This window comes from Onychomys torridus, chromosome 4, assembly GCF_903995425.1.
Source record: "Onychomys torridus chromosome 4, mOncTor1.1, whole genome shotgun sequence".
Lineage (NCBI taxonomy): Eukaryota > Metazoa > Chordata > Mammalia > Rodentia > Cricetidae > Onychomys > Onychomys torridus.
In genome coordinates, this window is record NC_050446.1 from 95,499,027 (window position 1) to 95,522,093 (window position 23,067).

General features: G+C 44.6%; 3 protein-coding genes across 10 annotated transcripts in view; 2 read left to right on the forward strand and 1 right to left on the reverse strand.

Annotated features, from left to right (window-relative positions):
* The window catches only part of Adal (adenosine deaminase like), a 31,355-nt gene extending 15,833 nt beyond the window's left edge, over positions 1-15,522 (forward strand). For 3 of the 5 annotated variants that reach the window (XM_036184507.1, XM_036184506.1, XM_036184508.1), the window contains 2 exons: positions 924-1,024; positions 1,525-2,830. In XM_036184507.1, the coding sequence (XP_036040400.1) occupies positions 924-1,024; positions 1,525-1,719 (296 nt within the window). In that variant the 3' untranslated portion in view covers positions 1,720-2,830. Of the gene's footprint in view, positions 1-923; positions 1,025-1,524; positions 2,831-7,173; positions 7,330-14,855 lie in introns of those variants that run through there. The other 2 variants (XR_004944725.1, XR_004944724.1) reach the window with 2 other exon arrangements.
* On the reverse strand, positions 6,162-19,022 carry Zscan29 (zinc finger and SCAN domain containing 29). 3 transcript variants are annotated; one of them, XM_036184501.1, is made up of 5 exons: positions 18,636-19,022; positions 17,813-18,017; positions 14,946-15,638; positions 11,160-11,612; positions 6,162-8,161 (listed from the first exon to the last, which is right to left on the reverse strand). In XM_036184501.1, exons 1-5 carry the CDS (start codon positions 18,948-18,950, stop codon positions 7,290-7,292), a joined length of 2,538 nt encoding a protein of 845 aa, XP_036040394.1. In that variant the 5' UTR covers positions 18,951-19,022; the 3' UTR covers positions 6,162-7,289. The 3 variants fall into 3 exon arrangements, with proteins under 3 accessions (XP_036040394.1, XP_036040397.1, XP_036040395.1); XM_036184502.1 differs by having other exon boundaries at positions 7,867-8,161; positions 11,356-11,612; XM_036184504.1 differs by lacking the exon at positions 17,813-18,017 and having other exon boundaries at positions 18,636-18,822.
* Positions 19,023-19,909: 887 nt separating this feature from the next.
* The window catches only part of Tubgcp4 (tubulin gamma complex associated protein 4), a 36,878-nt gene continuing 33,720 nt past the window's right edge, over positions 19,910-23,067 (forward strand). For both annotated transcript variants that reach the window (XM_036184509.1, XM_036184510.1), the window contains exon 1: positions 19,910-20,516. In XM_036184509.1, the coding sequence (XP_036040402.1) occupies positions 20,439-20,516 (78 nt within the window). In that variant the 5' untranslated portion in view covers positions 19,910-20,438. The remainder of the gene's footprint in view (positions 20,517-23,067) is intronic.

The window sequence follows — 23,067 nt, forward strand, 5'->3', positions numbered from 1 at the left end:
CAAAGTAACACAGCTTTACAGAGTTAAACAAATGCAACATAAAAGGATACAACACATCTTTGCATCATTAAAACATGTATTCCACAGCATAAATGAATGTAACATATCTTAAAATAATATTCCACAACAGTGTACAAGTAGCACATAGACATACACATAAAATAAAAATAAAAAACATGTTTAAAAATTAGGGAAACCACTTGTTACATACTGATTGACATTGCTTATGACTGTGCTTATGAAGTGACTTTTATTGTCGTCATTACACCATTTGCTGAGAGTAGAGCAGTAAAGACAGTAGACAGCTTCCTTCCTAAACTCATCAGAAGACAACAACTACACCCCCCAAATCGGTATTAGGCCAGGCATGATAACACACACCTGTAATCCCAGCACTGCAGAGGCAGAGGAAGGTGGGTCAAGGCTAGCCAGTAAGTTCCAGGCCAGCCAGGGCTTCATAGAGACCTTGTGTTAAAACAACAAGGATGAATGTGAAGCTCCGTGAAGGAGTGTGACATGCTGATTATATCCTGGGCCTGTTGTCTTTCTGTCATCTTGGTAAAGCAAGGGAAGCCCATCACTGTGAAGAAAGCATTAACTCCTTGCCTGATACAGCTACTATCACAGCGATAGCAGGTATCTCTGTACAAGTACATTGTCCAAACTGCAGTTTGTGTGTTTGTATGTAGTGGTGGAAGCCAGTGCAGAGCCTTGTACGCGCAGGACAGGCGCTCTTCTGCTGAGCTACACCCCAGATGGGAACTACAGTTTCCCATCACACATAATCAACAGTACCTTTTGTGGAATAAGGAAACTGCTTACATCACCAGAGCTTGGAAAGTTTTCTTATGAGTCTGCCTGGGACTCACTGAATGAGTTCACTTACTTGCTTCTAATAGAAGGATTTTTCCCCTTTCATCTAGAACTTTGTTTGACCTCCAACATCAAAAGCCAGACAGTTCCCTCTTATGACCAGCATCATTTTGGATTCTGGTACAGCATTGCTCATCCTTCTGTGATCTGTGTAAGGAGTATTCTAGTCCTGCTTTTTTTCAGTTGTACATTAAGTTGTATGTTTATTTTCTTGCTGACTTGCTTGAGCTCCTAAAGGAAATGCCCCCGTAACAGGGCTGGAGGGGGAGGGGAAGCTGCAAAGGGCTCAGGTGATAACTGGCTTGGTTCTGATAAGCAGTAAGGCAGTATCTGGGGAAGCTTAAAAAAAAAAAAAAGCACTGGTGACCAGTATGCATGCAAGAGGGCCTGCTTCACTTGATCTGGGATGAGTCCTGGCCATGGATATGCCCTAAAAGCGCTTTATGTGCTTGTACTATGCAAGCCAGGGTAAGAATACTCTGGTCTTTTTTTTTTTTTTTTTTTTAAGTATAAACAAGTTTGTCACTGATATGCATGTATACTTTCTTTTTTAGACTATTGAAAGAGCATGGGAAAATACATTCAGAACCAAAAAAGTTAATTTTTACAAAGCGCTTCCTTGTTTTGAACTGTTCTTATTTATATTGGCAGACCGATGATAAGGGTGTTTTTGCGACATACCTTTCTCAAGAATACCGACTGGCAGCAGAAACATTTAATTTGACCCCATCTCAGGTGTGGGATCTGTCTTATGAATCCATCAGCTACATCTTCGCTTCTGATAACACCAGATCTGAACTGAGAAAGAGGTGGAATCATCTAAAGCCCAAAGTGCTACACTTTTAAGCTGGGATGAGGTGAACTACTTTGGGGTCTATGCTGTAGCTGTCTCTCCTGCCACATCCCACTCAATGAACTGTCCACTGCATCCTTGAAGCTCAGTACAGTTATATGTGGGGTCTTGACACCAGCACCTTACATATGGTAAGTGCTCATAATACCTCAGACCAAGAGCCCCGAGGCCTTGCATGCTTCACCTGCATGCTGCTGCTGGAGGAGGGGGAGGGTTGTTAACCAGATCCTTCTTTTTCAGTTGGCACTCCCTCTCAGTTTGTGGTCATAAAACTTGTGAGAAGTTGAGGTTATTTGTCTTCGGGAAGACCTCGGTGTTTTGTTAGTTTAATCAGACCCCTCCGCTTCCTTTAACCCTTACAAGTATTATTTCTCAAGACTGTTGATGCCAGGCCACACTGCACACCAAAACCATTTGTGTGGGTGCCTAGTTGTCAGGTGACTGTAGACTCGACAAAGCTAGACTCTGCTTTGCCCATCTCATAATATCTTTAGAAATATATAAAGGCATTGAAGTAATTACTTCAGTTTAAGGAGAGGAAAGAACTGCTGGCTTGAAGTGAGAAAGACGTGAGGCTGGAGCTTCAGTTTTAATCAGCTTCTACTTAAGCTTTCTTTGTGGAAGCTGCCAGGACTCACTTAAAGATCCTCTAGGAATGGTAGCGTCGTGGCGTCTAGGGTTCTTAGATCTCCTGTGACCTCATGCCCACAGGCATAGGCTTACATAAACACATGTATACCATAGCCACTTTAGCCCAAGACAAGGGACAACTAAGATGGCTCTGCGTGGTAAGAAAATGACTTTAACAGGTAGCAAATGTCCTGGCTAGTTCTTTCAACTTGACACAAGCTAGAGTCATTTGGGAAGAAGAGAAACTGAGAAAATGCTCCCACCAGCTTGTCCTAATCAGTGCTTAATCAGTTGTGGGCCCATCCCACAGAAGGTGATGCCACCCCAGGCAGGTGGTTCTGGGTGGAATAAGAAAAGGAATTGAGCAAGCCAGTAGTCAGCATTCCTCCATTGCTTCAGCTCCAGTTTCTGCCTCAACTTTCTAGGATGATGGACTACAAATTATAAGAGGAAATAAAACTCTTTGTTCCTCAAGTTGCTTTTGGTTATGGTGTTTTATCACAGCATTAAAACCCCTAAAACAGTTAAGTATGCTTGAATTGCTCTCCTTATTAGAACGTATGTTTTCCCTGATATCAGAGAAGCAGTCTGATGACATCCTTAATTCAAACTAAGGTTGAGATTTCTGTGTGTCTTTTAGGGTGCACAATAGAGGAAAATACTTAAATTTCTGAAGTTATTAGATATATGCTTTATAATAAACTTTATATTTCTTTATGTTTTTCTGCTTTTTTAAGACAGGGTTTCTCTGTGAAGCAGTCCTGGCTGTCCTGGAACTCACTCTGTAGACCAGGCTGGCCTTGAACTCACAGAGATCCGCATGCCTCTGCCTCCTGAGTGCTGGGATTAAAGGCATGCCCCGCCACCGCCCAGCATAACCTTACATTTCTAACTATATATATTCACGTATACAAATTTTTTTAAAAATCCATAAAATGGGGGGCTGGAGAGATGGCTCAGTGGTTAAGAGCAGACTAGCTGCTCTTCCAGAGGTCCTCTGTTCAGCTCCCAGCAACCACATGGTGGCTCACAGCCATCTGTAATGAGATCTGGTGCCCTCTTCTGGCACGCAGGCATACATGGAGGCAGAACACTGTACACATAATAAATAAATTTTTTTTAAATCCATAAAATGTCATCTTTTTCCCCTAAACATATTTTTATTGATTATTTGGGAGTTTGAGACAATGTACCCTGATCACATTCACTTCCCTATCTTCCCAGGTCCACCCCACCTCTCTTTTGACCTCTCCCAAAGAAAAGAAAGGGAAAAAAATACCAAGTCCAATTAGTGTTGCCCTTATGCTGCTCACTGGAGCATGGTCAAACTCCAGTGGGCAGCCCCTTAAAGAGAACTGAGACCTTCCCTATCCCACCTCCGCCAGAAGCCATCAACTGTCACGAGCTACACTTCAGAATCCCTATCAGTTTTTAAAGCATTCTCTTCAGGCTTCCTATCTAGACTGGTTCTTTCTGGGGGTGGGGAAAGAGGTCACATTCTCAACTGTGAGTCTGCAGTCATCCATTCCACTGCAAAAGCAGCTTCTGTGCCCTTCAGTCAGTGGCAGCACAGATCACAGACATCTATAAGGACTTCAGTGGTAGCATAGACCACAGACACCATCATGGTCTTTGACAGCAGTACAGGCTTGGGACATCAACATGACCTTGGGCAGAACAGACCATGGTATTATTTTCTTTACTGTGCTGGGGATTGAATACAGGGCCTTGCACATGCTAGGCAAGCACCTTACCACTGAGCTATATCTTCACCCTCAATGTAGGTGTTTTATACCCTTTAAAGGTGTTACAGAATAAAAATGGACACAAATTAGTGTGTATAATGTATTCAATGAGAAAATATGGGAAAGTAGTTAACAGTGCTAAGGAAACATGATGAGAGCAGGTCACTGTCATTTCTACTGATGCACATTTCTGTGCATGCCTCTCCCATAAAGGCTGTACGTGTTAAAGGGTTAGAGGCCTAAACCTGCTGTGGATATCACTCTGTATAAATAAAATGCTGATTGGCCAGTAGCCAGTCAGGAAGTATAGGTGGGACAGAGAAAAGAATTCTGGGAACAGAAGACTGAGTCAGGAGACGCTGCCAGCTGCCACCATGAGTACCAACATGTAAGATACTGGTAAGCCATGAGCCATGCGGAAAGGTATAGATTTATAGAAATGGGTTAATTTAAGATGTAAGAACTAGATAGTTAGAAGCCTGAGCCATTAGGCCAAACAGTTTAAATAATTTAAGAGTCTGTGTGCTTATTTTATAAGTGGGCTGCGGGACTGCCAGGGCTTGGTGGGAGCTGGAGAAACTCTCCAGTTACATAAACCTCTTGCTCCCCTTAGTGTTTTCTCTTAGGCTTACTTTTGCTTCTGTCCACCTTCAGCGTGGCAGACTGGGCAGTGTTTGTGAGGTAGTTTGAGATGAACTGGGTCTTCCTTTAGTGATGAGAGTTCACCTGTCCCTCTTATACATTCCTCCTCATTTGGAAGTTGAAGGGTCTGATGTAATTTAGAACCTGACTCATTTTCCTTGCCCAGTTATCTTGATGTGATTGTAATTTGTTCCTTTGCCTACAGTGTAAAAATTCAGGCAGGTCACTTATAGTAACAACGAAAAGGAAGAAAGTCAGATAATTTATTTTCCTACCATCCACAACTTGATTGTAAGAACTTATGACCAAGCTTATAATTTTACATAATTTGCATATGTAAAATTTACACGGAAACACCTGAAGAAACACAGAGCACTTTTATGGACATAACTTTTATTAACATGAGATCCCTGAGAGGCAGATTTGGTGTAAACATTATTCTGCTTTATGGGAAGAAAAACAGAAGCAGTTTAACATACAAGACATTTGGAACCATCTGTTTGCTAATACCCTTAGGCCTTTTCCACAGTACAAAAATAGATTAATACTAGCGATAATAATCCCCATTTTCCTTGACATTGCAACTCACTTCCAAAGCCGTCTCAGACCCTGAAGCCGTGCCTTAGACAGGGTTTTCTTGTACTTTCTTGCTTGCTTAGGCAGCATAATTGAAATACCATTTTCCCATAATTGTTAATGTTAGTTCTTTGTTTAGAATTAGAATTGCTCATCCTAATAAATTTTAGAAGTCTTATCTCCTTACAACTACTTCAGATCTTAACCTAGCTGTGGGTATCTAATAAAAGTGAAATGTGAAAGCTAGTTGTTCCAGGTCTTGGCCATCTGACCATGGGCATCTTTGATGACCTACTCAGAGTATCTTCACTAGATGGTAATTTCTGATGTTTACCTCCCCCCCCCAGCCAGGCTGCAGCCCTATCATCAGGAAGCACACACAGTACACATGGTACACCTCAGGGTCTGCTCTAGCACTCCCGTCTCTGCTGAGCAGATTCTCTGCCTGCGCACAGCTGGGTCATACATTCATGTGCTCTTCCTGCTTCAAGCTTTAGTGACCTTATAAAGGTCTTTTGTCTTTGCTTTGATGCTTTCTCACCTTTCACCCACCTAGCACCAATTTTACAACTAGTTTTGGAAAGTCTATCTCACTATAATTTATCTAGTTACTTTTCTTCCTTTGAATGCTTACTGTTTCCTGAAAAAATACTTTCCAGATTTCTCTCAGAGCAAGCTATGTTACCACTAATTTCTGGTGTAGTAACACTACTTAGCTTCCTAAATTTCTTTAAAACAGTTGTAGCCTGTTGTGATGATACACACTTTTAATCCCAGCACTTTGAAGACTGAGGCAGTCAGATCTCTGAGTTCAAGGCCAGTATAATCTCCATAGTGAGTTCCAGGTCAGCCAATGCTATGTAGTGAGACCCTGTCTTTAAAAAATACTAAATGTTGCAACTATATATTTGTGCTTTCTGTCCATGTATTATCTGTTTTCCAGGACAAAGGTAGGGACTGTTCTACTTGTATTATACAGGGCTTATCATAAGTCTATGAATATATGGGAAATACTTCAATACCACCCAATTTGGAAAACCCATAATTGTATGTTTAAATAAATACTTTTATTTGTATAGTTGAGTGAGTATCTGTGTATGTGTAGATCGGTAGCTCCCCCATCTTCCCTGTCATTTAGGGTGAAGTGTATTTTACCTATACATGGGAATATGGCAGTGGTTCTGCCCCTTGCAATTAGTATTAAGTACCATAGGCTGCTCAATATATAAGTATGTGTGTGGAGTGTTAGAAAATAGAGGACTCCTATTGGTAGTTTGAACTGCTTTTTCTGTCACCACATCCACCCAGTTTGCTCTTTTGGCTTCCAGTCCACAAGGGACAGAAGGAGAGGAGAAGAAAGAGAAAAATCAAACAAGATGCTATAAATGCAGTCTATTCTATTGGAGCCCTTGTAGAATCTACAAGAAACTAAGAAATCCAGTGTTCATAGAAGGCTTATATTGTTTCCCTGACTCTCTCTGTCTGTGTGCTACTGAGGATTGAACTCAGGGCCTTGTGCATACTCAGCAAGTGCTCTACCACTGAGTTATATCGTCAGCCCAGATTCTTGGAAAAAGATAGAACCAAGATGGACTTTAAACTCTCTTTAAAAGATAAATGAAGGGGATGCACAGGTTTAAGTGAGCAAGACGGCCAATTAATGAGTAGTCTGACGACTTATCTGAAAAACTGCTGAGATGGGTTTTCCAACTGAAGTGTGCTGAATGGCAGGATGAGAGAAGATATACATAAGATCCACAGGATACACTACATGTCCTCTCGAAGGGAACAGCACAGGCACGAGGGAAGACGTTCTTACCATCAGTTCAGACCAAATCTTCTTTCCATCTTCAGACCACTGACATCGGACTCGGCTAGATTTGGGCAGCATAAGGAGCAAACAGTGGTAAAATCCTGAGGAGTGCTTCCGAGCCAGCTGGCACAGACAGGAGAGGACGGTCATTGGGAGCTTACTTAGGCACTGGCTGTGCCAGCAGCAGCTTCTCGCGGGTATGGATCTCTCGGTGTCTGTTAAGGGCAGAGCTCTTGCTGAAGCACTTGCCACAGTTGTGGCACTCAAAGGGTTTCTCTCCTGTGTGGGTTCTGTGATGTGCACGTAAGTCAGAACTCTTACTGAAACTCTTGCCACAGTCAGGACACACATGGGGTCTCTCTCCTGTGTGTGTCCTCCTGTGAGCACTGAAATGAGAACTGTTACTGAAGCTCTTCCCACACTTTTCACACTGGTAAGGCTTTTCTCCTGTGTGGGTTCTCTGGTGGATTATAAGGCTTGAGCTCTGATTGAAGCGTTTTCCACATTCACCACACTGATAAGGTTTTTCTCCTGTGTGGATTCTCCGATGGGTAATGAAATTGGAACTGTCACGGAAACCTTTGCCACAGTCAAGACACTTATAAGGTTTTTCTCCAGTGTGGATTCTTCGGTGTCTGATGAGGCGTGCACTCCGACTGAAGCTTTTCCCACAGTCAGCACATTTATATGGATTCTCTACATGATGGGATACCTGATACAGGAGATGGGAGTTTGGGCCAAAGCTTTTGCCGTATTTGAGATATTTATAGGGTCTGCCTCCCAAGCCTGGTCTCTGATAAGTCAGGACTGTACCGATACTCTTCTCTGGGAGTGCTGGTTTTCTTTTGTTCTCTCTTTGAATTTTTCCCCACTGGCTTTCCGATGCAGATCCACTCTTACTAGCTTTATCTTGATTAACATGATGGGAAATTTTCCTTTCAGACCTTGCAAGTAATGTCCTATGCAGCCGTACTTCCTCAGAAATATCTCGTTTAAGATTCTCTTCATTATAAAATCCAGCCTCAAAACCTAATACAAGAACACAATTTGAAAAGTCACTCATTTCTTAATTATATGTACCACAACAAAGCAAACCTGAGAGAAACAAGGATTACATTAGATGATTACAAGTCAATGGTCAGTGAGGTCCACATTTTGAATTTATAAGTTCATTCTATTAAAAAAGGAGTGGGGTGGGGGCAAAATGGCTTAGTAGGTCAAGGTACTGGCTGCTCCACCTGATGACTTGAGTTCAGTCCCTGGAACCCACATGGGAACAAGAGAACCAACTCCATGAACTGTCCTCTGACCTCCAAACATGTACCATGGGGTATGTGCTCATAAATAAATAATTAAATAAAAGTAAAAAACATGGGAGGTGCTAGAGAGACAGTTCTGAAGTCAAGGGCATGTACTGCTTTTATAGAGGACCGGAGTTCAGTTCCCACCGATATCAGGTGGGCTCACAACTCCAGCTCCAGGAAATCTGATGCCTCTGGCCTCCTTGGGCACCTGTATTCACAAGTGCATAGTCCACACATAGACAGATATAATTTTTTAAAGTATTTTAAAATCGGGTTGGGGATTTAGCTCAGTGGTAGAGCACTTGCCTGGCAAGCACAAGGCCCTAGGTTCGATCCTCAGCTCAAAAAAAAGTATTTTAAAATCTATTTAAATTGGGTATGGTTGTGTACACCTTTAATCCTAGCACTTGGGAGGAAGAGGCAGGCAGATCTCTGAGTTTGAAGCCAGTGTGGTCTATAAAACAAGTTCCAGGCCAGCCAGGACTGCATACTGAGACCCTGTCTCAAATAATAATGAAATAGTAAGACTCTTGCCCCCAAATCACTATGTTAGGATTATTAAAATTCCAGTGTTTTTCTGCCTATCACATGCTTTTCATCTGCATAATCTACACAGGAGCTAGTTAGTCTTTCAACCCTTTCTGAATACCCAGTACCTGCAGAGAAACTCAGAGCAGCAAGAAGTCACTAGGTTTTAAAGAAGACAGATTTCTGTGTTTACAGAAAGACACTTTCCACACTGTCATTCTGCCACCTCTTGGTCATACTGTGGTCTTGTTCTTAGCCAGTGATTAAAGAGCTTAACAGGAAGTGCCCAGGAACACTTCCTTGGAAATTTCTATAACCATAAATAGTTTTGATAAGTCCCTTCCCCCTCACATTCCAATATACGTTAGAAAGAACAAAACAAATAAAAACAAACAAAAATAGGGAAGAAAAAACATGCAGCAGTTTTTAAAGAGAAAAGCTTCACTAGAAATTCTCTCCAAACCCTAAATGTTCCAAAAACATTGTAATGTAGCCCAACTAGGCAACTTTTTAACATCCTGAAAAGCAAATGCCAGCCTTCAGCCTAGGCTATGAGAATTGCACACGTGTTTCAGGTTAACTCTGGATCCTGAATTCCCTGGAATACTGAGTGTGAGACTGTATGTATTCCCTAGAAGCTTACACTTGTAAGGTGGTCCATAAAGTAATAGATTTGCTGGACTGAGGGCTTTTATTTATTTATTTATTTTTTGAGACAGGGTTTCTCTGTGTAGCTTTGGAGCCTTTCCTGGAACTCAATCTGTAGACCAGGCTGGCCTCAAACTCACAGAGATCTGCCTACCTCTGCCTCCCGAGTGCTGGGATTAAAGGCGTGCACCACCACGGGCAGGCTAACTGAGATCTTAGAATCTTTAATATATGAAAGTGTATTGTGAACCTCCAAAAGGGTTATTTAATATTTCCCAAACTCAGAAGTCAACTTTTTTTTGTAAAATATTGATGTTCAATGCTGATCTAAAAGACTTATGGAAGTGAAAACTATTAGTTATTGAATACCTATTATGTGCCTAGCACTGTGGTGGGTGCTTCACTAGTACCTCAGTTACATCAACCTTTTATGTAGTTTTCATTTCATTTGCAATGTGAAGGATTAACCCAGAGCCTGAGGCATGTTCAAGCAAGCAACTCTCCACCACTAAACTACACCTCCAGCCCAAGGTCTTAATGCATATGCAAATTTAGGGATTAAGTAAGTTGCACTAAATCACTTGGCTAATATTGGAGATTGGCATACGCATGACTAAACATGTATGACTCCAAAATTAAAACTCTTCTTCCTACAAGGAGGGAAACCATATTGGAATATATTTTTTTTCCTTATACAGCAACTAAGATCCAGTCAGTTCCCACAGAAACCTGCAGATAACATTGTATCTGAAGGGGCTGGAGACAGACCATCTCAGTGAGTTCTTACAGAGAACCTGGATTTGGTTTCCAGCATCTACATTGGGCAGACTGCAATTGCCTGTAACTCCAGTTCCAGTAGATACAACACACTCCTCTGGACACTGCACACATGCTGCATATACATCCACTCAGGTCCACATACATACACATAAGATAAAAATATCTTTTAAAAAAATGTACCTGAAGAAAAGGGTTATCAAGTTTCTACATAGCCCTGTAGTTGACAGCCAAAACTAGAAGAAAAACCTAAGCATGATCTATAAAAATAAATTTCGTTCTACAGAATAGATGACATGCTACTTGGGAAATGTTCCCATTCAGATTAGCTGCTGTGCAAAGAAAAACAACTGACTGGAAACCTCATAGTATATGAAAGTGATAGGAAATCTACAAAGTTTGCAATCAAGTGGTGCTGTAGTGTGCTCGAGGAAGCCACATTAGTAATTTGCAGCTTTTCACTGAGCAACATGTTTTAATAGATAGGAAACACAGGGAAGAAAGATCAGAACTCAGGAAAGCTGGGAATAGAAGGCAGCTCTTAATCTCCTGGTCTTCTCCTAAATCCTATAGCCTCCCTTTTGCTATTTATACCATAAGAACAGAAAGAATCTTAGCTGGGCAGGGAGGCACACACCTGTAATACTACCACTTAGGAAGTAGAGACAGGAGGATCAGTAGTTTAAGGCCATCCTTGGCTATGCAGTGAGGTCAAGGCCAGTCTCAGCTACATTAACCCTGTCTCAAAAAGTGAAAATGAAGAACCTTACCACGGGGGCTCTGGAATAAGACTGGGGCACGGGATGTAACAGCCCCCGGGGGTATCTCAGGATCATCTTCGTCATCTGAATCTTCTGTGTCCTCAGCTTGCTTCTCAGCTTCAGCCTCACTGGTTCCCTGGAGGTAGCAAAAAGCTCTTTCTTTTTCCTGGTCATCATTAGGTGCGACACCAACTCGGGCACTCACCAAAGCATCCATTTCTTCAAAGAAGGGGCAGGTTTCTGGTGCTTGGCCATTCTTGACTTTCCGATAGCTGGTTTGTAGGCTTTTAAATTTGGTCCGACATTGCTCTGGGGTCCTAAGGAAGCCATGTTCCCATAGTCTCTCAGCAACTGCTCCATATAACTGGCTGTTGCGGTGACAGTTCTGGAGGGCTTTGTAGAACTGAGTCTCACTAAGAATTGCAAGGTAAGTCTTGGTTTCTTCATGGCCCCAGTGTACACCTGCACCAGAAGAGAAATTTTAGCATCACTTAACCCACAGCTTTAGAGCCTCAACTCTTCAGTCTTACTGCCTGCTTCAAGGAAAACCACTTAGGCTGGAGGCATTAGCTCAGAGTGTACCTTAAGCATGCCTGAGGCCTGGGGTTCAGTTTATAAGCAGAGAGGAAGGGATGCCAACTAATCTAGGTTCCTAGATTTAAAAGGTTCATATTCTTCAAACTGTATTGGTATTTGCTCCGCCCATGACCTTGAGCTATAGGGCCGAAGGTGGTGGTGCTTCCTGCCATTGTAGCCAACCTCTTAAAGGAAAGGGAAAGGGGTCACATGAGTCCTTTTTGTTTTTAATCCTGGGGTGATCAGACACTGGACGGCCTGGGAATTGAACCCGATCCTCTAGACCATCAGTCACTACTCTTAACTGCTGAGCCACCTCTCTCCTTGAAGACTAGATAGTTACAGTTACAATCTTCCCCTATCTTAGCCAGAACATACTAAGTACTGCATTTAGAATCTTCAGAATAGGACAGCTAGTGGAGTAATCTTGGTAATTTGCCATTTACTGATGATCTTGACATTTCTGGACATTTAGTATGTCTTTTTTGTTTGTTTGTTTGGTTTTTTGAGACAGGGTTTCTCTGTAGCTTTGGAGTCTGTCCTGGACTATCTCTGTAGACCAGGCTGGCCTCGAACTCACAGAGATCCACCTGCCTCTACCTCCCGAGTGCTGGGATTACAGGCGTGAGCCACCATTGCCCAGCTTTTTTGAGCTGAGGATCAAACCCAGGGCCTTACACTTGCTAGGCAAGCGCTCTACCACTGAGCTAAATCCCCAACCCACTAATCATTCTTACTGAATATAGTTTGTACTAAGTTTAGAACCTTATTTAGACGAAAAGGAGAAATGCCTTGGGTTATGGGGCTTGAAGGAGGTGGTGCTTCCTGCATTATAGATGGTTTTGTTTTTGTATCTTTTAACAATTTCAGAGAACTTTTTTTTTTTTTTTTTTTTTGGTTTTTCAAGACAGGGTTTCTCTGTGTTTTGCACCTTTCCTGGAACTCTTTCTGTAGCCCAGGCTGGCCTCAAACTCACAGAGATCCACCTGGCTCTGCCTCCCAAGTGCTGGGATTAAAGGTGTGCACCATTGCTGCCTGGCATAACTTCAGAGAACTTTTATTAGTAACATTTAGCCATTTTAAAAAAGCCTTTCCACGTGACTACTGGAATAGTCATTACATACCATGATGGTTAATCTTCATTATCAACTGGGCACGTCTGTGAGGGTGTTTCCAGAAAGGTTTAGCCAAGGAAAGACCTACCTTGAATGTGGGTGATACCATCTCAGGGGCTGGGGTCCCACACTGAATTAAAAGGTAGAAAGGAGACAGCCACTGAGGCACCACATGCGTCACTCATTCAGCTTCCTGACTACAGATGCAGCATAACCAGCCTCTTCCTGTTCCCACTGCCACACAAGAGCAGCTCTCAACACCACGTCCTCGCAGCCTGAAGCCGAAACAGACCTGCCTCACCTAACTGCCACTGTCTGGTGCTCTGTCACAGTACCAAGAACAGCCAGTGCAGACAGACTAGGAATGTGGGTAGAGTGCATCTCTCTTCTCATTTCCTTATTTTTCTGGAATTTTGATCCCACCTAGAAAAATCACTGGTCAGGAAAAAAGACCTAAAATTGCTGTTGGCCACAATGCATCATCCCTAACTTCTCTGACAAATTTTTCCACACTTATTTTCTTCCTATAGAATGATTTAATATTTGACAGTCAAAGTGTAAAGTCCAATGTAAAGCTTCATGGCTTCAGAATCAATATTCAAACTATTTTGATGTTGTTTTTTTTTTTTAAGAAGATTTATTTATTATGTATACAGAAGAGGGCGCCAGATATCATTACAGATGGTTGTGAGCCACCATGTGGTTGCTGGGAATTGAACTCAGGACCTCTGGAAGAGCAGTCAGTGCTCTTAACCTCTGAGCCATCTCTCCAGCCCCTTGATGGGTTTTTTTAAATAACATATTTATTCTTATTTTATGTACATTGGTATGTTGCCTGTGTGAGGGTGTCAGATCTTGGAGTTACAGTTGTGAGCTGCCTTGTGGGTGCTGGGGATTGAACCTGGGTCCTCTGGAAGAACAGTCAGTGTTCTTAACCATTGAGCCATCTCTCCAGCCCCTGTTTTGTTTTGTTTTGAATTTACACGTTTTTTTAAAAACAATAAAATCCAAAATTATAATTAAAAAAAAAAAAAAAAAATGGGGATTGGGGATTTAGCTCAGTGGTAGAGCACAAGGCCCTGGGTTCGGTCCTCAGCTCCGACAAAAAAAAAAATAGAAAGAATGACTTAAAACTCCAGAACTCCCTCTTTCAGAATCATTTTGTTACCCAATTACTATCTTAGCCTATCTTCATCTGTTACTCTCTCCATTAAGCAACCCCAGCAAGAGCAAAGAATCGTGGGTCTTCCAGTCGGTAGTGTATCTGGGAAGAGGACTGTGGAGGCCAGAAAGAGGAAAGAGGCAAGAACACATGCTGCACTGCAGTCCACTTTAGTGCTTTAGGAAAGAACGAACAGGGTGGTTCTAACTGTCCGAAGGAATCAAGGAAGGAGGGAAGGTCCACACAGTCCTCTCCCATCTAAGGACACTTCCTTCCATTATTCTCCACAGAAGATGGAGGAAAAGTGGAGAGGCAGGAAAAGAGGAGAACAAAGATAAAGAAAAGCATTTTGCTTTAGCCATGATTTATCCACATTTTCAAAAATTCACTGTTTAAAAAGGAATAAAACAGCCCGGCGGTGGTAGCACAACCCTTTAATCCCAGCACTCAGGAGACAGAGCCAGGTGGATCTCTATGAGTTCAAGGCCAGCCAGGTCTCCAGAGTGAAATCCAGGACAGGCTCCAAAACTACACAGAGAAACCCTGTCTCGAAAAACCAAATAAATAAATAAATAAATAAATAAAAATAAAACAACAAAGTATCTTTTTTTTTTCAGTGAACCTGCTTTATAAACAGGAAAAGTATTTTAATAAAAAAGAATTACCCCTTTGAAGACACTTGGATTATTTGGGTCTCTTTCTTTGAAACATCTAAGTCTGAAGTTTGAGATGTAGCTCAATGGTATAGTGTTTGCCTAGCATGTGGGTAAGGCCGCAGGTTCAATTCTCATTATTTGCTCACAGAAGAGAATAAAACATACAGAGTTGAAAAGTATCTCTGTTCTCTTACAGTGGCCAAGCTGGCAAGTGACAATGGCTGGCTCCACGTCCAGTGTCATTGCTCCTCAACCTAATCCCAAAAGCCCGAGGAAAGCTTCTTACCACTCGGGCTTCGGAAGAGGACAGACGCAGGTGGGTTGTCGGGGTCCTGGGGGGTTGCCTCCAGGTCATCACTGTCAGACCCTTCAACCACAGCCTCTTCTCCATCCTCTTGCTGCCAGGCCCTCAGCCCTGGCTCCTCAGGCTCCGTGTCAGTGCCTGCCTGGCCAGAATGGCAAGTGGCCTCTTCCAGGCCAATAATGGGCAGTGCAATGACCTGGGCACTCATCAGGGCTTCCATCTCTTCAAAGAAAGGGCAGGTATCAGGTGGATGACCACTCTTGACCTTCCTGTAGCTCTTCTGAAGGCCTTTGAACTTGGTCCGGCACTGTTCCAGGGTCCGGAGGAAGCCATACTCACGCAGCTTCTCAGCCACAGCCCCATATACCTGGCTGTTCCTATGGCAGTTTCGGAGAGCTTCATAAAATTCAGTCTGACTGAGAATTGCAAGGAGTGTTCTAGTCTCTCTGTAGCCCCAATGCACACCCACCACTTTCTCATCATCAAAGCCCCAGTGATCCTGTTCCATCCCGCTGCTTCTCTCTCTCTTGGATGGTAATGGATCAGTATAAACTTGTTTGTCTCCTATGCTGTTTCCTTTTGGGACATCTTTCTCCTTGGAGCTGAACAGATCTGGGGTCCATGGCTCTCCTTGATCCAATCTGGAGACCACATTGGGTGTAGTAAATGGAAATCCTGTTTGCCGGGAAGAAACCAAAGTATCACAGTTTGGACTGCTTATAAAAACAACAACAAAAAGGTTGGGGATTTAGCTCAGTGGTAGAGCGCTTGCCTAGCAAGCATGAGGCCCTTGGGTTCGGTCCTCAGCTCAAAAAAAAAAAAACAAAAAACAAAAAACAAAAAAACAACAACAAAAACTTTCAAATCAGCTCTGCCTTTTTTTTTGTTTTTTGTTTTTTTGTTTTTTTTTGAGACAGGGTTTCTTTGTGTAGCTCTGTGCCTTTCCTGGAACTCACTTGGTAGCCCAGGCTGGCCTCAAACTCACAGAGATAGATCCGCCTGGCTCTGCCTCCCAAGTGCTGGGATTAAAGGCGTGCGCAGCCGCCCCCCTGCCCCCCCCCCAGCTCTGCCTCTTTCATCGAAGAAATTTTATCTTCTTTGTCAAAATGGGGTCTCATATAGCCCAGGTTATGTAGTGGAGGATGACCTTGAACTTCTGATCTTTCTGCCACCACCTAAGTGCTAGGATTACAAGTGTGCAACACCATGCTGAGTGCTAGGGTCAAATGAGGCCTTTTGCACACTGCACTATACCAACCGAGCTACAGCCTCTATCTAAAGATTATAAAGGAAATGTTTTCAGAAAGTTCAGTAGGTGGTTGAAGAAACCTCAAAGGATGAGAAAGAATCTGATTCTGTTCCAGAGCAGAACAATCAGAAAAGACAGTATTCTACTGTGTGTTTTGAGCAGGTATGCTATTCCAGGTGCTCCCTAGCCTCCACACTGCTGCTGTGCAGGTGGTAGCACTTCTCTAGGGTCATCCCTGTCTCCTGCTTCTTTCACTTGAGTCCTGAGAATTAGATTCAGTGATTTCAAGAGGTTGGCAGGGAGAAGTGGACCTGTCTTCAACTTGCTCTGCTTCACACTCTGTCACCAAATTCTAAGTGTTTCCCTCAGCACATCATCCTCTCTACCTAAGTACAGACCCTAATCCTCCCAGAGCTGGTACCACGGCAGTCACTATCCCACTAGCTCCTGAGCTCATGTCTATCCCGCTGAACCTTAACTTTGTGTCTAGCAAGTTCATCCATTCCTGGTCTCTTCAGACCATGGTACACTTTTATCCACCTCCAAGCCTCTCTTCCTCCTGTCCACACTCACCCATCCTTTGGGAAGCTCCTAGCCAATGCCCTCAGGAGGTGTTCCCTACAGCCCCATCTCATGACTGCATGGCCAAACCCTTATAGAACAACTAAGCACATCTTTAACACTGTTTTCTGACAGTCAAGTTCATTACATAGTCATAATTCACTATTGTGTTCTTAAATTATAGTGTAAGCGCTTTGATACTTTAACAAAACTTTCATTATATGTGCATGATATATGGGTGTGTGTGTGCACCTGCTATAGTCGTTAGAGGCTGAGGACAACTTCATGGACTAGCTTCTGCTCAGGTCACCAGGCTTGTGCAGCAAGGACCATTATCAGCTGAGCCAGCTCACTGGCCAACAGGTACCTTTTCTCACTGCAGTGTATGGACCCTTCAGCACATGGTAGGTATTTAAATTAAAACCTGATTAATTCTGCAGGTCCGTACGTTGAGGTATTTGTGATAGATGACTAAAGACCATTATCAAACTAACCAAGAATGAGTTGGGGATTTACCTCAGTGGTAGAACGCAAGGCCCTGGGTTCGGGCCTCAGCTCAAAAAACAAAAACAAACAAACAAAAAAACTAACCAAGAATGCTATTAACTGGTCATCTTGGATGATAAGATCAGAATTCAAAACAACCTCAAAAAGTTTTAAATAATAAACACAAAATCTAGTTCAAAAGAGCACAAAGAAGAAAAACAGGTTCCAAAAAATCAAGGGTCCAAAGGCACTGGAGTCCAAGGGTTACCAGGTGAACAAAGATCATAAATAATCATATGCTGGGCTGCACTGGAAGAAAATTGCAAAGTTCTGAAGTAAAATTCTTACTGATTTTACATAACAGACCTCACAGGAATAATACAGATACAATTTCATTCTCCACAATTAACATATTTAGAGAACCTGGAGTTCAATAGAGAGAATAACAAGAACTTAGGTCTAGAGACTGGAGATGGTAGAGGGCAAAGGAAAACAACTAAAGAAAGTTATCTTGAGATAGAGCTCTCTCTTCTCACATGAAGCTACTCCTCACCGCTCCTCTGGAAAGGTCTCAGAGTCTCCTTTGGGTTCTTCTGCTCCTGTAGTCCCAGGGCTGGGCTTCTTGCCCTTTCTTTCTTGGACACACCCCAGGGCTGGGGGTCCACTGACTCCTGAAGAACACTTAATAACGCCTGTGATGTTTTCGGGGGTGTCATCTTCTCCGAGTGCATTTCCTGCCCCTTTTCAGAGACTGTGACCTGGAAATAACCCCTCATTAATTTTCATAGTCATAACAAGGGGCATTCCCAGGGGAGGTTACTTAACATCCCCAAAGAAACCATCCTTTTAAGGCAAGGACAGAGTGGTAGGGTGGGGAGATTAGGACAGACATGTTTATTCTGTTACCATTAGGTTAGAGTGGCTGGAACTACAGAAAGATCAAAATAGAAACCCAAATACCAGCTGGGGAAAAAAAAAAAACCTTCCAGTTTTTTTCTCTGTTAAAAATAAAAAAAAAAACCGAAGTCAGCCAGGCAGTGGTGGTACACGCCTTTAATCCCAGCCCTCGGGAGGCAGAGGTAGGTGGATCTCTGAGTTCGAGGCCGGCCTGGTCTACAGAGCAAGTTCTAGGACAGCTAGGGCTACACAAAGAAACCCTGTTTCAAACAAACAAACAAAACAACAAAAATTGAAGAGAGAGACGTACTGTACTAAGAGTAGGCAGAGGTGCACCCAATTGGCATCGCCAGACAATCTCTCCTGAAGTATAACCCTTCCGGACCGGAAGTGTAAAAGTCACCAAACCTCTTTCCGCCTGGCTGATCTTAAACTGGCCCTCCCCAGCCACACACTTCGGAGTTCCCCCTCCTTCTCACCGAATGTCCAGGTCGCCCAGGCTCCCTTTCTAAGCCTTCCACCAACGTCACTGCCTCCTCTCCGTTTTCTGGACATTGCTTTTGTACCCAATTCTGGATCTCCCCAGGTAGCACGGTCAGGAACTGCTCTAGCACCAACAATTCCACAATCTGCTCCTTGGTGCGCACCTCTGGCCTTAGCCACCGACAGCAAAGTTCCCATAGCTGGCTGAAAGCCTCCCGTGGTCCAGCCACCTCCTGGTAATGGAATCTCCTGAAGCGCTGTCGGAGGCATTCAGAGTTAGTGCCATTTCCCCTCAGGGTGGGTTTGGCCATCCTTCACAACAGAAAGTAGTTTCTCAGTTAATCCCAGCACTCAGGAGGCAGAGGCAGGTGGATCTCTGTGAGTCTGAGGCCAGAGAGAGTTGCAGGACAGCCAGGGCTACATAGAGAAACCCTGTCTCGAGAAAACAAAACAAGAAAGCAGTTTCTCTCCTCTTAGTATCTGGGTTCCAGGCTTAGGCTTAGTTCACTCTCTCTCCCCATGCCCAGGAGAAACACCTGCAGATGAGTCTCTGTGTAAAAAGGAGTTTCTTCCTAGAGTAACGGCAATATCAGAGGAATATCTTCACAGGTTTCAAGTCTTGCCAGAGCCGGCCAGACTTTCCATATGCTCCAAGTGGTCTTCTGAGGTAGTGCCATTTCAGGACAGCTAATCAATGAGCAAGGAGAAAATGACCTTTCAAAAGCTGCATTTCTGGGTGGCGACTACAGCATTCCCAAGAAGTTGCAGAGAACAGAAAATCCCATCTGCTTCGTGCTCACTTCACCTAAATCTGAACGCACTCAGCGCCCTAGATCAAAGCTGCAGAGTGAATTCGAAGCGCACGGGACTCCTGGCGCACTCTAAAGTAAGTCAACATTCGGCTGAAGACAAAAGCCTCCGTCCGGCGGGTGGCGGCTAATCTTCCCAGGACCTCCGCGGTCCTCCGGGAAGCCCTGCTGCCCGCCCCGCCCCGCCCCGCCCCGCGGAACGCCAAACTACGGATCTCCAGCCCGAACCAAAGTCAAGTGCTGAATGTTGGGTCTCTTGTTCATTCCTCCCGGACGAAGGAAGGACTCAGCGAGAGTTCGGGAGCGACAGATGGGAGAGCAGACTTGGGCTTCCACACTGAACTGGGCTTGGGGAAGAGTCACAGGAGTTGGCGAAGCGAGGCCGCCCGAGAGGAGGCAGTAGTGCGTCTCCCGAGAACGAAGCCTGCCGGCCAGTGCTGCGAGCTCGTGGGCTCCGAGCGCTGCTCCACGGCGGCGGCTGCCAGGTTCCGGCCTCTTTGTCTTCTCCCGCTCCGGCCGGGTCACTCTGGGAGACGCCGTGCAGTCGGTCAAGACGCCACAGCCCCTGGCAAGGCGTCCTGAGGACTCCCTCCGGCCCAGCCCTGGCCGCGTCCCTCCCAACCTGCCGGTCAACTCATCCCTGTCCCTGGGAAAAGCCTCAACCACTCCGGTCCGGCTGAGACCAGTCTCGCCCGCCAGCAGCCCCAGTCCAGCTCTCAAGCCGGAAGTCCGAGCCGGCCACTCCGGGCACCCAAGGCGCATGCGCGACGGCACCTCCGGCGCCTCCTCGGCGCTCCGTGGCGGGAGCGAGCGGGTGGGCGCCTCCGAGCCGCGCGCACTTCCGGGACGCGGCGCGCGGCCCCGTGACGGCTCCCCGCGCGGTGGTCTGCGGGGTTTCTGGGCGAATGACCCGGCTGGGTGTGAGTGGGCGCCCGCAGAGGCGCTGAAAGAGAAGGTGGGAAATCTCGGGACTCCGGGGCCGCCCCAGAAATGATTCACGAGCTGCTCTTGGCGCTGAGTGGGTACCCAGGGTCCATTTTCACCTGGAACAAGCGGAGTGGCCTGCAGGTACGGAGCGGGGTCAGCGGCCGGGACGCTGGTGCGTCTAGCCGCAGCGGAGGGGCGGGACCCGCGGGGACACCGGCTGACTGCGCCCGCGAGCCGTGACAGACCGGGGGGGGGGGGGGGGCAGCCCGACTTAGCTCTGCCTTCGGTGGCGGGGAACCCTGCTCCGCGGTCCCCGACTCCTGGCTACGGAGCCGCTAGGAGTGGATAGAACTCAATGCTTCTCTTTACTGCATACACATTTACTGTTAAACTGAATTCCTAAGTGTGGATCTGGAATTAGATGACAGTTCATTATTAAAAAGGGAGTAGGGCACCCCTGTATGTTCACGCTTGCATTGTTTCCAACAGAGTTTTGAAAATAGCGCAAATATATACACAGAGTTCAAGACACTATAAACACTCAGTAAATTGTGTTGGATGAAAAGATGAGTTTGGAACCGTATGGCGTTTCCCTCCTTTCTTTGGAAATTTCTGTACCAGGTGAAGAACTTGAAAGAGCTTTTACACTTACAGGGAAGTGTAAGAGGAGTGTGTTGGTTAGTTCGTTCGTTCTTTTCTCTCTTCCTTTTTTTTTCTTCTCTCTTTTCCTTCCTTCCTTTCCAACTTGACACAAGCTAGAGTTATCTGAGAGGAGGGGAACTGAGTTGAGAGAATGCCCATCATTAGTTCGTGGGCAAGTCTGTGCTGCATTTTCTTGATTCATGATTGTTGTAGAAGGTCACAGTGCACTAAGGGCTGTGGGAGTCTCTCAGCAGGTGGCGGCGGGGTGTATAAGAAAGCCGGCTGTGCCTGCGGGATGGAGCGAGCCAGTAAACAGCATTCCTGCATGGTCTCTGCTCCAGTCTCTGATTTCCCTTTGAGAAGGACTGTAAGCTGAAATAAACACTTTTCTCTCTTGTCACAGCAATAGCAACCTAACTAGGACAGGGTGACTGAATATAGTGCGGTGTGTAACTATCATGGAATCGCCACAGCAATCTAGTCCGGAAAGTTAACTCCCAGGGTCACATAATATAGCTTAGTCTTGAACAGAGGTCTTTCTGGCTCCACTGTCAGAACTGTTAGCATAGTCTGCTTCCAGTAATGATGCCTGGTGCTCTCACTAACCTGGTAACTTAAGTAATGCTTGCCGCGGCTTCCGAATGCACAGAACTGGATGCTGACTAGTTGTGGCAGTCCTAGGAAATAAGATCTGCTCACAGTGTGGTGCCTGCTCATAGCACAACTGGCCTTGGAGGATCAGGAAGGTCCTTTCTTCATTCATAAAACATATAAATTGAACAGATTTTTCTTATTCCTTGTGGGTGTGAATTTGGGATCTAGAAGTGTGAGCTTTTAAAATTTTGTATGTATGTCTTTGAAAACTGACACATGGCCAGTCGTGGAGGGGGAAATGTTCAGGATTTGTAGGTGCTTGACTGACATTAGAAATAAAAGCAAGTGACACCCAGGGTATGGCAAAGATGGCTGGGAAGGCTGCAGCGAAAGCCACGTTCATCTTCCCGTGGTTCTACAAGGTCTGAAGCAGACATTTTCATCCTCTCACTCCCGAGGCCTCGGCTTTAAAGTGCTTTCTTTGGAAGAGTTTTGTGTCCGTGCCTTTCTGGACTCTTCTCTTGGGCCTTTGTCAGCACAGCAGTTTGTTTCCTTTCTCAGACTTGGCACAATGAGTTCATCACTTGTTGGCTGTCACACTGCTGCTGCTGCAGAGCTTTTCACTTACCCAGAGCACTTCACAGTGTCCGCCACACAGTAGATGTTCATATACTTGTGGAAAAAGACGAGGACAGCAAATACTATATGCTTTCCAGAGAATAGTATTTTCATGTTTGATTAAAAAGAACTATTGTGACTACCCAAGGTTTAAGAAAGTCATTTAACTGTTATATTGACTATATGCTTGCATGGAGCTAGATATAAACACGATATTGTTTTTACACAGCTGTAAAAACCAACATACAGCTAGCTCAATGCTAAAGCATTCCTGGAGTATACATGAGGCCCTGGGATTGACCTTCAGCCCTGGAAAATAACAAAATAAATGTCAACAAAACTACCATGTCAATAGATTCAAATAAATATTTTAATGCAGGTTTGTTTTTGAATTTAATGATTGTGGATATTTTATCTGCATGTATGTCTATGTACCACATGCATGTCTGGTGCCTGTGGAGGCCAGAAGAGGGCATTGGATCTCCAGGAACTGGAGTTACAGAGGGTTGTATACCACCATGTGGGTGCTGGAGTCAAACCAGGGTCCTCTGGAAGAGCAGCACATTAGACATTGCCAAATACCCTCTGGAAATAAGATTGCCCCTGATGGAGAAACCCAGATGTAACATGTTAAGTGTTTTGTTGAAACTAAATTAGCAACATTGAGTTTAATAGAGGAATTCAGAGCTAGGCATGATGGCTTCTGCCTGTAATCCCAGCCTTTGAGAAGCTGAGGCAGAATGATTGCTTTGCTGTGATTTAAGGCCAGCCTGGGCTGCAGTGTGTGACATTCATATTCTCTCTTAGAGAAAAGGGGGGGGGGGGCAGAGTACAGAGA

Excerpts from the sequence above, each read along its gene's own strand:
- Zscan29 (XM_036184501.1), bottom strand. The coding sequence starts at position 18,950 with ATGGCCAAACCCACCCTGAGGGGAAATGGCACTAACTCTGAATGCCTC. Across the intron at positions 15,639-17,812 it reads GAGACCTTTCCAGAGGAGCG|GATTTCCATTTACTACACCC; the intron begins GTGAGGAGTAGC and ends CCCGGCAAACAG. Across the intron at positions 11,613-14,945 it reads CCTCTTCCGAAGCCCGAGTG|GTGTACACTGGGGCCATGAA; the intron begins GTAAGAAGCTTT and ends CTTCTGGTGCAG.